The following is a 17205-nucleotide window of genomic DNA, read 5'->3' on the forward strand; positions in this document are numbered from 1 at the left end:
TGCAGGAGTGGCAGCTGAGCCCCAGGAGCGGGCGCTGCTGTAGGGCCAGCAGGCCTGCCGTGTTCATGCTCGGCAGCACCCCTTCCGGGCTTTCCCTGCCTTCTCGTCGTGTGGAGGGCGTTGTTAAATTTACATATGCCCTTCTTAGGTAGCTTTCATCATAAAGACAGGTCTTGCATTTCTTTGTTGTTGTCTGTTTTTCAGAAAATCATGGCTAGGGCTATGTTTATAACCTAGTTTCTGCGAATTGATCGGTACTCAACAGCATGAGAAAAAGTGTCTTAAAGAACTGGATTTTAAAGAATTGAAACAGGAACGGTAACCTTTCTGCTAAAGTAGGTAGAAACTTAGAGATCTGCAACAGTAGAGAGCGATGGTGACTCAGTGGACTGAGTTGTTTGTGGAAGTTCTGACTAATTCTGTACCTGTCTCCTGTGTGGGGTTGAAGGGGAGGACTCTGTTCTCACAGGGAGGGCTCCTTGTGACTTCGTCCTTGTGGAGTGTCCGTGTTGCCTGTGCTTTACCGTCTCACCCAGAGGCAGGGCGGTGCTGTGGTGAAGAGTCCTCGCTCGGCAGGTGGGCCTCTGGGCTCCAGATCCCGGTTTGGCCGTTCACTCATTGTGCGAGCTGGGCACACTAATTAGCCTCTTTATGCTTTACACTCTTCATCTGTGAATGGGGATAATAATAGTACCTACCTCATAGGGTTTTCGTGAGGATTAAATGAGTTGGGAAATGTTAAGCCCTTTAAAATAGGGCCAGACACATTCCAAGGGCTTCTTAAGAAATGTCAGTTGTCGTTACTGTTGATATGTTGAATCTGTTCTGCTTTTCACTGTCTTTTTAATCCTTAGGATGACTTACGAAAGGAGGACTTCAGCAGCATGAGTGCTCAGTTGTTATACAAAATGATCAAGTCCAAGACTGAGTACCCATTACATAAAGCTATCAAAGTGGAGAGAGAAGATGTGGTCTTCCTTTATCTAATTGAAATGGATTCACAGGTACTGTACCTTTTCCCCAAACTATACTTCTCTTGTTCTTCTCTACAGTGCTCCTCACTTTCTCTGAGCCATTGCTGGCACAGTCTTTTTTTTTTTTTTTTTTTGTGGTACGCAGGCCTCTCACTGTTGTGGCCTCTCCCGTTGCGGAGCACAGCCTCCGGACGCGCAGGCTCAGCGGCCATGGCTCACGGGCCCAGCCGCTCCGCGGCGCGTGGGATCTTCCCGGGCCGGGGCACGAACCCGTGTGCCCTGCATCGGCAGGCGGACTCTCAACCACTGCGCCACCAGGGAAGCCCGTCTGGCACAGTCTTTAATGTACATATTTCTACTAGTAGTTTGTCCAAGGCAGCCTGAGCTCATCCTGTCATGCTTCTCAGTATTCCCCCAGCCTCTGCCCATTGCCCACTTCCAAAGGCACACCCACATTTTTAGATAGTTGCTACAGCAGTACTTAACTTCCAGGTACCAAAATCTGCTTTCGTTTTTCTTTTGCTACTGTAAGAAATTACCACAAACCTAGTGGCTTAAAACAACACAAATTTATTATCTTATAGTTTTGTAGCTTGGAAGTCCAGTACAGGCATCACCCATCTAGAAGTCAAGGTGTTGGCAGGCTGTGTTCCTTTCTGGAGGCTCTAGGGAAGCCTGCTTGTTTGGGTTGTTGGCAGAATTCAGTTCCTTGTGATTATAGGACCAACATCCCCATTTTCTTCTGGCTATCAGCTGAGTCAGGGCCATTCTCAGCTTCTAGAGGCCACCACATTTCCTTAGCCTGTGGCCCCCTTCCTCTGTCTTCAAAGCCAATAGTGGCAAATCAAGTCTTTCTCGTGTCACAACTGTCTGACCTACTCTTCTGCTTCCCTCTTTCACTTTTAAGGACTCATGGGATTAGATAGATTGGGCCCTCCTGGATAGTCCAGGGACACTCTCCCCATCTCAGGGTCCTCAGCCGTAATCACGTCTGCCAAGTGCCTTTCATTGTGTGAGGTGACATAGTCACAGGTTCGGGGGGTTAGGACGTGGACATCTTTGGGGCTGTCGTTCTGCTTACTGCACCGCCTTAGAAGAAATGTAGCTGCTCTTGACGGATGGCTGTGTCGTGTGTTTTATCCTGGGTGTCCAGGGTGTGGGGGAGGCATTAAACTGCTAGGAGGAATTAGATAGTTAAGCCACAGTCTTTTGTGAAAATGTGAGCTGTTTCCCATCAGGCTCTCTGAACCTCTGTCCTGACACTTGTGTTCCTACAGCATTGTCTGCATTTCCCCCTTGTACTGTCTTCCATGGTGTTTGCACCTGCTCTGTGATCCCCGTTAGTCCTGGGCTCCCTGAAAGGCATGAGTCCTGAGGAGGCCTGAGAGAAGTTTGTGAATTCAGTTGAATTTGGAGAGTAAGATATAGTAAGTTATAGGACTAAAATTTGACATTTGTGTGAGATGATTTTTAAGAGTCAAAGTGTGAGAGATTTAGTTGTATTCTCTACTGGATGGGTGCTGATTTACAAATTTCTCTGTGCAGCTCCCTGGGAAGCTGAATGAGTTGGATCATAACGGAGATCTTGCTTTAGATCTAGCCCTTTCACGACGACTAGAGAGTATCGCCACCACTCTGGTTAGTCACAAAGCTGACGTGGACATGGTGGACAAGAATGGCTGGAGCTTGTTACATAAAGGCATCCAAAGAGGTAGGAAGAAGCATATTTTATATTTTCTGCAGTGGGCAATTTTACCTTTATCCAGGTAACTTTTGAAGACCCTCTGACCCTGTTCCTGTTCCACAGATTCTCAAAGGCTTCTTGAGTCTGTACTTGCAGGCTACATGATTTAGAATTTGTGATCAGTGGGTCAGAAGAGAGATGGAAGAGCTATTGCCTTATGCCTTCTTGGTTAGGCTCTTCAGAGTGTCAGCAGGAGCCCCAGAAGAAGGCTAGAAAGATGGTACTTATAGAAAAAGTACCTTTTACTTGTAAGCAATTGATGTGTTATTTGCTTATTCAATACATCACTTTCTCCAGAAATTGTGCTAGGAAGACTTTACTTGTATCAGTTACTGTAAGAGAGGGAAAGTATCAAGAACACGAATATTTAAACATATTCTTGGATTCAGAGTTTTCACTTTTACAGAATAGACTTCTCATAGATCATGACAAAGTGATAAAGTTTCATTTTGTTCTTGGGAAGTTATTTGAAATTGTAGCTGTGTTTGAGTACATTGTCATTAGTAGTGGGAAGCTATGTAAATGATAGAATTACGATCAAAGCATTTTCACCTTATTGAATTAAAGGGAAACAAGTACTAGTCTTTTGCTTTTCCCATGGCCTTAATAATTCTTAAGTCCCAAATGGATCCTGCCTGACTCTACTTTGCAGTAGTTATTTTTTTGACAGAGTGAAAAGCTATATAGGGGTAGAGTTCCAGTATGGAAAGAAACCTTTCAAATGTCTCAAAGCCTTCATTTTGTAGGGGGATAGATGACTTGATTGAAGTACTTGGCTGTGGCCACTTTTTTGTTTACATGTGGACATCAAAAACAGAATACGTGTAATGGTTTCCCCATATCTTAATCATGTATGTTTAACCTTCCAGTTGTGCATTATTATACTGTTATTGTCTCTGCCACATTTTTCCCATTCACAAGTTGCTCCTAGTTGGTGGAATGTAGTTACTTCAAATAAGGTCCTGTTGCAGCTGTGGCTTTGCCCTTTTTGGGCATAGGCTTTAATATAAATATCCCTCTAAGTCGTGCATTAGAGTGTTAAGCATGCTGGCTGATGGAGAGGAAAATTTTGTTCATCATTGGGAAGGAAATCCTTAGAGTATGTCAGTGTCAAGAGCAGATGCATTTTTCCCAAGCACCCCTCCACACTGTGCAAAGCCATTGGGTGCTGAGCACTGGATGTGTGTTCAGTGGGGAAAGTTTCCACCACATCAGGAACTATTCTTTCCCATACTGTTTAGTGTCTGAAATGTTTATTTTGGAAACAAATAAACTTGTTACTAAAAAAACAATCTCAGAATTATGTCTCTTTCCTCTTAAGGACTTAAATTCTTATGTATGATGAAAAAACATCTTTGATGAGTTACTAAATATTTTGATGATTGCTTAGTTACAAGAATTGCCAAGAATTGGTGGTGCATTTATGGTGCTTGTTTGCAGACGATTTAATCTTCTGCTCTGAGTTTATTAGTTGCTTGCAAGCACGTGGGCTGCAGTGTGGGCATGGTAAACTTGATTGTTGAACGTGGCAGTGTGGCCTGGTGTGGAGCACGGAGTATTGGCATTGGAGCCTGGATGTACCAAGCTGGGAATCCTGGCTCATCCACTTACTCTGTGGCCTTGGACAAGTCACTTAACCATTCTTGAGTCTCCTTTTCCTCACCTGTAAGGTGAGGAACCTGCTTTACTGGTTGTTGAGAGACAGGTTAGTAGCACACCTAGCCCAGTGACTACCATGTGGTAGGGTCAGCCTGCAGCTCTTACCTTGCCCCTGTGTTGCAGTGCCACGACCAGCTTCAATTTCTGTAGGAATTTTTTTCACCTTTTCCTTCTTCACCTTGAGCTGTCAGTCCGTTGACCTGCCCAAATGATTAAATTGAGTAATATACCTGAAATTTAACTGTTAACCTTACTTTGCGTTCATTGTAATAGGAGTGAAGATCCTTAATATATGAGGCTTAGGTCTGGTTGTGGACACACGTTAGGCTCTCTAACCAGAAGACTCGCTGATCCCCCTAATAAGCAGGTGTTCCCGTCAGTTTGTATCGAGAGCGTCTGTGGGTGAGTCCACAGGAGATACACGTGACCAGAGGGGTGCCACCTCCTCTGATCAGCTGGATCTGGGCAAGAAGATGAATCCTCGCTTTTTAAAACAGTCTCCTTGTGCTTATTATCCTTGATGACCGACATCAATCAGTGGGTCTCTTAAGCGGCGTCCTCCTATCTAACTGTCCGCAGGAGGTTTGCAGAGGACGCCACCAACTGGCGCAGCATGAGTTACAGCTTTTGTTAATTAAATAATGAAAGTTACTGCCTGGTCCCTGAATGAAACCAGTCAGGGAGCTTTGCTGAAAGAAAAATTGTGTGTGGATTTCTTTTAAACGTTAACTACATTCTTAGGAATATTTTTATGTGGACAAGTCATTATACATTTACTTGGCAGTTTCAGGGAGTGAAGTGATGAAGTAATTGGAACTGTTAAGCACCAAACAGTTTTTGCTTTAACGGTTTTTGATGGAAATCGTTCTAAAATGTATTAGAAGTTTTCTTATCGACAGAAACTTTATAAATGGTGTTTTGGGCATTTTCTGTTCCCTCCCTTTGTTCTGCTTTTTCGATGTCAGTTGTCTATTTCCTCTCGGCTGTATATCCATGGGCTGACTTTCTGTTAATGTAAAACATCATCAATTTTCAGTTGCCAATAATTCCTAAATAACTTTTTGTGTAGGGTGCATATACTGTATGTATGTATATTTGTGTAAGTTAAAAAAAAAAACACTTCGGTGCTTATGAATAAAGTAAATCTAATCTAAAAGCTATGATACTTTTTTTTTTTTTTTTTTTTTTTGCGGTACGCAGGCCTCTCACTGTTTTGGCCTCTCCCATTGTGGAGCACAGGCTCCAGACGCGCAGGCTCAGCGGCCATGGCTCACGGGCCTAGCTGCTCCGCGGCATGTGGGATCTTCCCGGACCAGGGCACTAACCTGTGTCCCCTGCATCGGTAGGCGGACTCTCATCCACTGCGCCATCAGGGAAGCCCTATGATTCTTTTCAAGAGGGCTTAAGATATAAAAAGTTCTTTTATTATGCCATCCATCTGAATCCAACCATTGATCTGCACCCTTATTTTTGTGTGCAGTATTGCCCAGTTTATCTTCTGTGTGTATAGTGTATTATAAGTTTTTTATTGACATATTTTAGCTTTACTATCTGTTTACTACTTAGTTTGGAATATATGCCAAGCTTAAAGATAATGAAACCACATTTCACCTCTCCCCCAGTACTTTATTTATCAGATTTGTCATTTTAAGGCTCTCTGTCCTCATAATTCTAAATTTTCTTTCCACTTCCAGAATGTAAGTGACTTTCTCTAGGATATTTTATTCTATTGCTAATGTATTGTTTTTACATATTCTCTCCTAGACTGAATCTCTGTGGGGTTTGTTCATATTACACATTAGGGCCCTACTGAGAACCCTAGTATGTCTTTGTACATATGGACAGCAAAGGCCTGACCCAGACTAATCCCTGATATGCATGTTACCTGCTGCTTTCAGAGATCTACCGACATCTTTTTGTAAAGAAATCTAAGCTTTGGTCCTTTGCCCACGATGCTGGTAAAGATTGTATCTTCCCCTACCCCCCAAGAAAAAAATCGGGGACAGAAGAATGAAAAGATTTCAGAAGCGTCTGGTTAGAGGACTCTTAAGTTACCCAAAATCATAATTGATTGGAATTAGAGCCATTCTGTTAAAGTGGAACCTTATAACTTCAACCAGTCAATCCATTTTCTTCCCAAACATTTCCCTGGTGCCTGTTTTGGATAAGACAGTGGTAGATACAAAAATAAATCAGACATGGACCAATCAGGATATGAGGGGCTGTGGTGGCCTAGCCACGTCAGTGCCAGAGCTCACACTCTCCAGCAAGATGGTCCCTTGGAAGAACGAATAGAGCAGATGGGAAATATCGAAAACCAGTTGATTTTGAAATTCCATGTCTACTGAAGATTAGATGAAACTCATATTATTCAGATGAATAATACAGGAATACAGCTAACAGACTTGAGAGCTTTGCCACTCCTGAAATCCTAAGCCCCGTTCTCGATATTCAGATAGCAGAAGTATGGTTGAAGAAGATGAAACGGTATTGCAAGATATAAAGGAAAACTTCTCATAAGTGCCTTTGCAAGAGCCACTGCAAGCATAGCGGGTTAGAGGTAAGTATTGCTTAGGTATAGACCGTGGTCAAGAATGAGAGAGGGAGATAAATTGCGTTGTGGAGGAATCTCGGAACCCTTTATGAGAGTTAATGACCTTTGAAGGATAGAAGCCTGGTATGCTTAAAATTGTGGAGTGATATTGAAGCGAGGGGTCAGGACAGATGACAAGAGGTCATCAGAAGTTCAATTTGAGTATGTAAGTCCATGATCTCAATGATGAAATCTTCTTTGTCTACGGTTACTGACTGGTACCTTTTTGAGGAAGCATTGGTCAGAAAAGCTTGCCCTGAGTGTTGTCGTGTGTGACCATTTCTTCTGTTGTTTCCTTTCAAGGAGATCTCTTTGCTGCCACTTTCCTCATTAAGAATGGGGCCCTTGTCAATGCTGCTACGTTGGGTGCCCAGGAGACACCGTTGCACCTTGTAGCATCGTACAGTTCAAAAAAACACTCAGCAGATGTGATGTCCGAGATGGCACAGATTGCAGAGGCCCTCCTGCAGGCTGGCGCCAACCCCAACATGCAGGACAGCAAGGGCAGGTAAGTCGGAGAGCAGATCACCTGCTCTGAGCACAGTTCCCAGAATGTTATTTTATGGTGGCACATAACTGGCAGGCGGGGACTTCATGTTTTTTAGTTCAGCATTATTCACTCTGAATTTTATGGAAGTTACAAACATTGATTCGTTTTGCAAATGAGGGAGATGACTAAGGCCAGAGGCATTTGGGGAAACCATTTCCATCCTGGGTAACTGAGGTCCTTGGATCTTTAAGCAGTTTCTGTCATCTCCACAAAACTCCATTTCCACCTTCTTGTAAGTACCTCTGCTTTAGACAGCTCTGTCCACACAGCTTGCCATCTTCCACAGCATACTGATAGTCGTTGTCATGTTCCTTTTGCCCCTTCCCGGAAATATTTGGTTGAGGATTCCCTGTGGTTTAGAATCTGAGAACGGGCTGCTTATCTCTGGGACAGCAGTGTGTGAGGCATTGAAGGGAGTTAAGCCACCTGAATCACCAGCACTAGGGGGACCCACTTCTTACCATAGCAGCTCAGTTTTTTATCCCTTTAAAAAACCCTGTCAAAAAATAACTGTGAGATTGTCAGAATAGGAAAATAGATTTGTGTGATGAGTAAGGTACTTAAATAAGGTGGATCTCCATGAACTCAGTATAATGTCATAATTACCTTATTTCCCAAAATAATTGGATTCCTTTTTTTCTTGTGATTCCTTAATCTTTTTCCCCCAAGTGTAATAAATTCTGGCATTCTGTACTTCTGAGATAGATACCAGCCTGGGAGTCCCTGTGCTCTGTGGTGGCCATCTTCCTCAGGGCACATGAGGGCTAAATAAAAGCAGTGAAGAGTGGTTAATCAATTCCTATCGTTGCCACTCATAATGTGTTTGAGTATAACAGAGAATTATGGGAAGAAAAAAATTTCTGTTCAGAATTGTGGAGGATATGTAGGGAAAAGTAGGCATACCTGTGGCAGAAACTACTGTTTTATTTGTTTTAAAAACATGAGTACATATACATTCAATGAGGGTCAGTATTTAATTGAAGAGTATTTTATATCTCTTCCTTTTATTGATTCTTGTTCTTTTGGCTACTTGAATAAATTGTAACATATACTCAAATCCAGTTTCATCCTTTGATACTTGGTCATGGTTTTGGAAAACTGTTTGTCAGGATAGAAAAAGAAACTCTGGCAGAAATGGGGAATTTCTTGTGGATTCTAGTTGCCTCCTGCTGTGAGTAGTCCTGAACTGGGCCTGTCCTGAATTGACACCTCTTCTTCATCCTGTAGGTCTCCCTTACACTTGTCCATCATGGCCAGGAATGAATACGTGTTCAACCAGTTGCTGCAGTGTAAACAGTACGTAGGGAGACATGGAGAAATGAAAAAGCAGTTGTGAGGGTGGGATTGTGAGTGAAAAATGATTCTCATAAAATGTCTTTTAGCATTATCCATTTTAATAAGTAAAAGTAAAATAAAAAATTGTCATTCATAAAGTACAAAGAGAAAGAATGAGGCTGTTGACAGTACAGAGTGTCAGAAGATGATTTTACTTGCTATTCACATTGCTTCCTCATTCCAGATTAGATTTAGAGCTGAAAGACCATGAGGGCAGCACAGCTCTGTGGCTTGCCGTGCAGTACATCACTATGTCTTCCGACCAGTCCGTAAATCCCTTTGAAGACCTCCCTGTGGTAAATGGGACTTCATTTGATGAAAATAGCTTTGCAGCCAGACTCATTCAGCGTGGCAGTAACACCAATGCACCTGATGCAATAACAGGTAAAACACAGACCCCTAAGAGCTGATGCTCAAGTCTGGAGACCCCATGAAATGTTGTCAGTGTTTTTACCAAAAATTTAAAAACTGAACGGCATGCTATTATGAGAATTATTTTGTACGTAATTTTAACCATAGTAAAAAGCCTGATCTTGTGCTTCCAAAAATCTAGCCAGACTCGATAAGTCCGTTAAGCGGAAACACTTCTATTTATTTAATGCAGTGAATTTCAGTCTTTTTGGTCTCAGAACTCTTTTCACCCTCTTAAAAATTATATCTCAAAGAGCTTTTGTTTAAGTGGATATCTTTGGTATTTACCATGTTAGAAATTAAAACTGAGAAATTTTTAAAAGATGTATTAATTATAATAACAACAAACAATTTTATGTTGACATATAACTTTTTTATGAAGAATAACTTTCAGAACAAAATGTAGTTGGAAGAGTGACTGGTTTCTAGTATCTGCATCTGTGTTCAGTCTTTTGAGATACGTTGTTTTGGTTAAAGAAAATACCCTCACACAGTGATGTAGTTGGAAAACGAGGCATATTTTAAGAGCCTTTTCAGATAATTGTGGATATATTTCTTTGATACTACAGCGAGAAGAATTTATCAAGGGATAATTTTTTTAAGGTTAGTTGCAATATGGAATCTGAAACTATATCGGTGAACTTTTTGTACTCTGTTATATAAAATCCATGGTCTGTGTGTGCTTTTTTTTTTTTTTTTTTTTTTTGCGGTATGTGGGCCTCTCACTGCTGCGGCCTCTCCCGTTGTGGAGCACAGGCTCCGGACGCGCAGGCTCAGCGGCCATGGCTCGCGGGCCCAGCCGCTCTGCGGCATGTGGGATCCTCCCGGACCGGGGCGCGAACCCGTGTCCCCTGCATCGGCAGGCGGACTCTCAACCACTGCGCCACCAGGGAAGCCCCTCTGTGTGTGCTTTGAATGGATTTCTTCATGTGTGATTTTGGAACATCATGCCTTAGTCTTTTGGAAAATCTTGTTTCACTGAGTTAGGCAGATCTTCAAAATGTTCATTTATTTTAGAATCACATTTATTAATATCACCACTGATCTCATTGGAAAAGTCTTTCAGTATTGAGAAGCTGTTAAACTTACAGTTGCAGACAAAAGTTTTCCAAAATTCGAATTTCACTTGGAAGATCAAATTTTGTCATTTGGTGGAAGTATTGCCAGTTGTTTTTCTTACAGAGACAGGCTTACTTTTTAAGAAATTGTCTGTCAAATGCTCAGGTTTGAATAACCATAGTTTGTTAAGCAGTCATTCTTTCAAGTAAAAATGGTGTTCCATGAAAAAGCTGTTAGTTCAGCTTGCAGTGAAACAATGGCACAAGTGCTTTCCTTTGAGACAACTTGTGTAATTTGTTACACAACAGATGTAACATACTATATATACTTTATGCATACTTCTTATTTTGTCACACAGAATTTTAAAGACATGTACTCAATGCTGAGATTTATTAAAGTTAGTAACTTTTACTGCTTTATCAAGGGCCACCGTAAGTGAAACTGGTTATGTTTTTGACCGAGTGCGTGGCCGTGAGGAGTACAGTGATTACCACTAGTACATTTTGGGGCCCCTGCCTTGATTTGTGTTAAGGCTCTCCAGTTTGATCCACCATTGCTTTTGTGCCCTCAGTGCAAATGTCAGCACAGGGGGAAAAAGCAGATAACATCAAGTATTATTATTATGAAAATAGTTTTGACCTCCTGGACCCCCTGAAAGACTCTGAGGAACCCCTACGAATCCAAAGACCATACATTGAGAACCACTGTTTTAATGTGAATATGTCCTTGATCTGACTAAATAAAACATGGGGATATTTTAAGGAGCGGGATTCCATATGGTTCAGTATTGAGTGCTAGCAGTGTATAAAAAGCATGGGTAAGTGCCACTAATGAGGGGAACTGGCCAAAAAAAAAAAAAAAAAGATAGATATTAAATATCCCTTCCCCTAAAAGAAGTTACTAATTAACTTTAAATAAAGGTCAAATGAAATCACCCTTTGGGTGACATAAAAGCTAAAGGCAACAGTACTACAGGATGGGGAGTACAGGTAGAACTGTGTTTTAGACTAAAGATTCTCTGGAAATGAGATAGTTACTAAATAGCTTTTAATTTATAAATGTTTGTTGGTTATTGACCATACTTCCACTGATTTCTGATTTAACTGCGTTGTAGAAGAGTGTGACATATAAGAGATCGGTTCTTTAGTGTTTCGGACTTGAATGTTAGACTCTTAGAGATACAGTTTTTATGGAAGTCTGACATGTACTTGAAAAGAATTGCATTCTTTAATTGTAGGATGCATGTAGCATTCTCTGTTTACGTCCATTAAATCAAGCTTGTTCATTGTGCTGTTCAGATCTTACTCATTAGCTTACTAACTTTTGGGCTCCTTGATCTGTCAGTTTCTGGGAGGTATATTAGAAATGGTCACTGCGATTATGGATTTGTCCATTTTTCTTGCTAGTTCTGTCAATTTTACATTATATACTTTGAGTTTTCATAGACATATCAGTAATGTTTTAGCAGTTGCAGGTTATCTTTGTTCTGTAGGGAGGTATATGATTTAGTTATTGTGTACACTGGCATGACTACAGAAGTGAAAGTGGGACTCTTATTAGGAGTCTCTCAATTAGAAAGACTCTCAACTAGGCGTGGAATCACTTTCTCTGAGGGAAAAGATAAAAATGGCATGGAAACAAAGCAGTCCTTTGTCCCGTTGCTTTTCCTTGGTTTTAGTCCTGGTATTTAATTTATTTTGAGTTTTCAAATAGCATAGCTGTAGAACGTGAGACTTGTGTTTATCCAAAAAGGAAATGGATTTTAATAGAGAAAACACTGTTCTGGGACTAAAACCATTTCAAGAGGAAAAGAAGAAAAGAAAAAAATTTTTTTTATTGAGTATAATTGCTTTACAATGTTGTTTTAGTTTCTGCTGTACAAGGAAGTGAATCAGCTCTATGTATACCTATGTCCCCTCCCTCTTGGACCTCCCTCCCACCCCCACCCCACCCATCTAGGTCGTCACAGAGCACCAAGAGGAGCTTCCTGTGCTTTATAGCATGTTCCTGCTAACTGTCTGTTTTATGCATTGTAGTGTATATATGTCAATCCTAATCTCCCAATTCGTCCCACCCTCCCCTTCCCACTTTGTGTCCACATGTCCGTTCTCTACGTCTACGTCTCTATTCCTGCCCTGCAGATAGGTTCATCTGTACCATTTTGCTAGATTCCACATATATGTGTTAATATACGATGTTTGTTTTTCTCTTTCTGGCTTACTTCACTCTGTATGACAGACTCTAGGTCCATCCACATCTCTATAAAAGACCCAATTTCATTCCATTTTATGGCCAAGTAATATTCCATTGTATATATGTACCACATCTTCTTTATCCATTCATCTATTGTTGGACATTTAGGTTGTTTCCATGTCCTGGCTATTGTAAATAGTGCTGCAGTGGACATTGGGATACATGTGTCCTTTTGAATTACGGTTTTTCTCAGGGTATATGCCCAGTAGTGGGATTGCTGGGTCATATGGTAGTTCTATTTTTAGTTTTTTAAGGAACCTCCATACTGTTCTCCACAGTGGCTGTCAGTTTACATTCCCACAAACAGTGCGAAAGGATTCCCTTTTCTCCACACCCTCTCCAGCATTTATTGTTTGTAGATTTTTTGTTTGTTTGTTTGTTTGTAGATTTTTTGATGATGGCCATTCTGTTAGGTGTGAGGTGATACCTCATTGTAGTTTTGATTTGCATTTCTCTAATAATTAGTGATGTTGAGCATCTTTTCATGTGCCTCTTGGCCATCTGTATGTCTTCTTTGGTGAAATGTCTATTTAGGTCTTCCGCTCATTTTAATTGGGTTGTTTGTTTTCTTGATATTGAGCTCCATGAGCTGTTTGTATGTTTTGGAGATTAATCCTTTGTCTGTTGCTTCCTTTGCAAATATTTTCTCCCATTCTGAGGGTTGTATTTTCATCTGGTTTATGGTTTCCTTTGCTATGCAAAAGCTTTTAAGTTTAATTAGGTCCCATTTGTTTATTTTTGTTTTTATTTTCATTACTCTAGGATGTGGGTCAAAAAAGATCTTGCTGTGGTTTATGTCAAAGAGAGTTTTTCCTATTGTTTTTTTCTTTCTAAGATTTTTATTTAGAAGAGTGATAGTGTGAAGTAAAGCATTTCTAAGCCAAGAACAAACATATTTAAGGCCATAGGAGTAAAACTAAAGTATTTAAGGAGCATTTTCTGGTAGAACTTCAGCTCACAGTGTCTCCAAAATGGTCATCTACCCCAGAGGTTCTTAGAGATGACTTCCCAAGCCTCACCCCCGAAGGGACGTTTGGTAACATCTGTAGACAGTCTTGATTGTCACAATAAGGTTGAAGGTCGTGGTGCAGTGGTTAAGAATCCACTTGCCAATGCAGGGGACACGGGTTCCAGCCCTGGTCTGGGAAGATCCCACATGCTGCAGAGCAACTAAGCCCGTGTGCCACAACTACTGAGCCCAAGTGCTGCAACTACTGAATCCCACGTGCCTAGAGCGCATGCTCCGCCACAAGAGAAGCCACCACAATGAGAAGCCCGTGCACCGCAACGAAGAGTAGACCCCGCTCACCACAACTAGAGAAAGCCCGCGCGCAGCGACGAAGACCCAACGCAGCCAAAAATAAATAAATAAATTAATTAATTTAAAAAAAAATAAGGTTGAGAGTGTTATTGGCATCTGTTGGGCAGAAGCCAAGGATACTGCTAAATATTGCACTGTGTACAGGTCAGACTCCTCACAGCAAAGAATTATCTGGCCCAAAATGTCAGCAGCACTGCTGTTGAGAAATTGTGTTCTAACCAACCCTGGTAAGGAGACATAGCTTCCCCCTGGTCCTAGGAGGTGGCTAGTGGGAAATCCAGGGAGGAATGAATGTCTTTTGACTTCCAGACCAAGTGTTTTCTCCCCACACAGGCTCATTTGAGTCTCTGTGTCCACACACAGGGTGCCTGTGTAGACTTAAATTTCACCTACGTCTGGTGTGGGCTTGTAAGTTGTGAAAGGTGGTAGGGAAGGGCAGGGTGTGGTGCAGTGTGGAACTTGACCTCATTTTTATGCAAATGGAAGAATGAATATGCGCATTTTCTCCTAGGAAATTGCTTACTACAGCGGGCAGCTGAAGCAGGAAATGAGGCAGCAGCTCTTTTCCTGGCAACCAATGGTGCCCACGTCAACCACAGAAACAAGTGGGTAAGTGTGACAGGGCAGCCAGGTGAAGTGGCTTTGGTCTGTGGAAGAAATGGCAGTGGTGGATGGGTAGGAAAAAACAGAATAGATTCTCTTCAATTTTTGTCCAAAAAAAAAAAATACATGGACGTTGTTAAAAAACCAGAGTCTAATAGATGCTTTTATCCTCAAATATTGTTGATCGATTCATTCAGCAAGCACTTCTTAAGCATTTGTGGCATGTCAGGTCCTAAACAATACACTGTGGACTTCATGGTCTACTAGAGATTAGCAAACATGGACACAAAAACCTACCATATTAGCATCTTAATTTTTTGTAACATTTTACATTTGCTAAAGTTCTCCTATGTGAATGTTTATTTAGTCGTATCTCAAGCTAAGGCAGATGGTGCAGTGTTAAAGGGGGGCCTTTCGGGTTGGACATTCCTGGATTTACTAGGTTTTCCATTTCCCATCCTGCTGTATGTGGTCTTAGGCAAGTTGCTTAACATTTCTGAGCTTCAGTTTTCATCGGTAAAGTGGGGTTAATATTGATTTCATAAGGTGTGGTTAAGATAAAAATAAATGATAAATTTAAGTGCTTATTAGCATAACATCTGGGACATTAGAAACTAAATAATAGTTATTTTTACTTTATAATTTTCAGGCAGGGAGGATGTGTTTATCTTTAAGATCACATTTATTCTACAGCGACTTTGTGCTAGGAGCTTTAAGGTTATCCCTTTCAGTTCTCACAGTGGATCTAGAAGCAGCATGTGTTGAAGAGACATTATCAACATCTGTAAATCCCTCATTTCAGGGTAAAGAACCTTGAGGTTCTGAGAGGTTAAGTGACTCGTAAATAACGGAACCAGTATTAAGACTCAGGCACTACAACATACAGTTGCATTTTCTCTCAACAGCGCTGGGCAGAGCAGTAAACAGTAAGCTTGGCATATGAGACAAATCAATGTGTCGTGGAAGCACAGGGGGGAGGGCAGCGCCATGTTTTCCCACCATTAAATCTACTAATCTGTCTGCACCTAAACCTGCACCCGGCCTGCTCTCCAGCTAGAATGATGGCATGGCCCTGTATGCACCAGCGGCTGGTTTCTTGGCTTTGCTCCTGCCATTATGTGTGTCTGCCTCTGTCTGTGTCTCTCCTGTATCATCAGTGTTGCCCACTGTTCATTTCTAATAGCATACAGACATGCTCTACTGTCTCTCAACTTTAGAAGAAATTCTCCCTTGAGCCCACATTGTCTACCCTATTCCTTCTCTGATACCCTTCAGAGCAAAACTGGGTGAAACCTTAAGATGTAGAGGCACAGAGGAGACTCGACTTGAAAGCAAGTGAGAATGACACTGGAGACAGGTCTGGAATGCTGGTTTAAGGTCTTTCGACTTTATCCTGTGGGAAGAGAAAATCCACAGAAGTAGACAAGCAGTATGATCATTTTTGGGTTGAGAAAGCTTCCTGGGATAGCTGGTGGGGTGGATGTACCATTGAGATCCAGGCTGGAGCCAGATGGGAATCATCTAGACAAGCAATGGCTTGTCCTGACCTCTGATACTAGATTTGGACCCAATGGGATGGGTTTCAGAGGAATTGCAGAATGATGGTCCATGGGACCTACCTCTGTGGCTCTCAGAAGCAAGGGCTGGAGAGGTGTTAAGACGGTTGTGTTGGATCCAAGAAGAGAAGCAGGGGACTGGCCAGGGGGAAGAACTGCTGTGGGGAGAGTGAATTCCATTTTGTGATTGTTGAACTCCTTTTTAAACATTCAGGCAGGGATATCCTGCAGGCAGTGGGAAAATTGGATATATAGACAAGGCTGGAGATCCTGGTTTGAGAGTCCCCTGCTTGTATTCCCTGGTAGAAGTCATGGGCGTAGATAAGCGTACCCAGGGAGGCTGTGTGGGGGGAAGGGCTGGAGCAGAAGACAGCCCGAGGAGGAGGCTATAGGGAGAGGGTGGGGTGGGAAGGGGTCCACGGGGGAGAGAAATGAAAGAGCCAAATCCTTATCACCCGGTGAGATCACAGTGGCAGGACCCACAGGGGATCCCACACCGGGGAAGATCAAGAGGCGGCAATAAAAACACGTTAGCTAGAAATGAGGAAATTACAAAATCCGCTCAAAGCATTCAAAGTGGTTCCCTCTGGGAAGGGAGAATTTTTTTTAGGGAAAACAAGGTGAGATCTTGCTGTTTTTCACAGCAGGCCTTGTAGGTGAAGTTCTTGGACTCTAACAGTGAGGATGTGTAGCTTCTGTAGGAGCCGGTGCAGAGCAGTATGTTCAGTTTGTTTGGGTGAAAAGATCCAGTGTGTGTGTGTGTGTGTGTGTGTGTGTGTACAGGTGTACACGTATATGTATTCACACATATATACACATGTGTATATGTCTTTGTGTGAATATTCCGTCACTGGAGAGAAACATGAAACTGGTAATAATGGTTCCTTCAGGGGAGGATAATTGGGTAGGTGGGGGGGAATGCATGAGGGGAAACTTCTTTTCAGTGTATACTCTTGCACCTTTTGAATATTGAATCAGGTACCTCTAATACCAATTAAAATTTTTTTAATTTTAAAAAGTGGGGGAAAGAGGTGTTTCTTGATCAGAATTCAAGATGAGGTTGGTACAAGCTGGTGAAAGAATCAGGGCATCAGTGTGCTGGAGGGGGTTGAAAAAGCTGTGACGGTCGACTGACAGCACCGCTTAT

General features: G+C 41.9%; 1 protein-coding gene across 5 annotated transcripts in view; it reads left to right on the forward strand.

The window, feature by feature from the left end:
- The window catches only part of ANKFY1 (ankyrin repeat and FYVE domain containing 1), a 79069-nt gene that overhangs the window by 37758 nt on the left and 24106 nt on the right, over nucleotides 1-17205 (forward strand). For 4 of the 5 annotated variants that reach the window (XM_089900573.1, XM_022595396.3, XM_089900575.1 and 1 more), the window contains 6 exons: nucleotides 855-1004; nucleotides 2520-2685; nucleotides 7274-7478; nucleotides 8748-8816; nucleotides 9040-9239; nucleotides 14411-14508. In XM_089900573.1, coding sequence (XP_089756699.1) covers nucleotides 855-1004; nucleotides 2520-2685; nucleotides 7274-7478; nucleotides 8748-8816; nucleotides 9040-9239; nucleotides 14411-14508 — 888 coding nt within the window. Of the gene's footprint in view, nucleotides 1-239; nucleotides 336-854; nucleotides 1005-2519; nucleotides 2686-7273; nucleotides 7479-8747; nucleotides 8817-9039; nucleotides 9240-14410; nucleotides 14509-17205 lie in introns of those variants that run through there. The other variant, XM_089900577.1, reaches the window with a different exon arrangement.

The sequence above is a fragment of the Delphinapterus leucas genome, chromosome 19 (assembly GCF_059928025.1).
Source record: "Delphinapterus leucas isolate spDelLeu-1000000601 "Yukka" chromosome 19, BTC_Dleu_Yukka2, whole genome shotgun sequence".
NCBI lineage: Eukaryota > Metazoa > Chordata > Mammalia > Artiodactyla > Monodontidae > Delphinapterus > Delphinapterus leucas.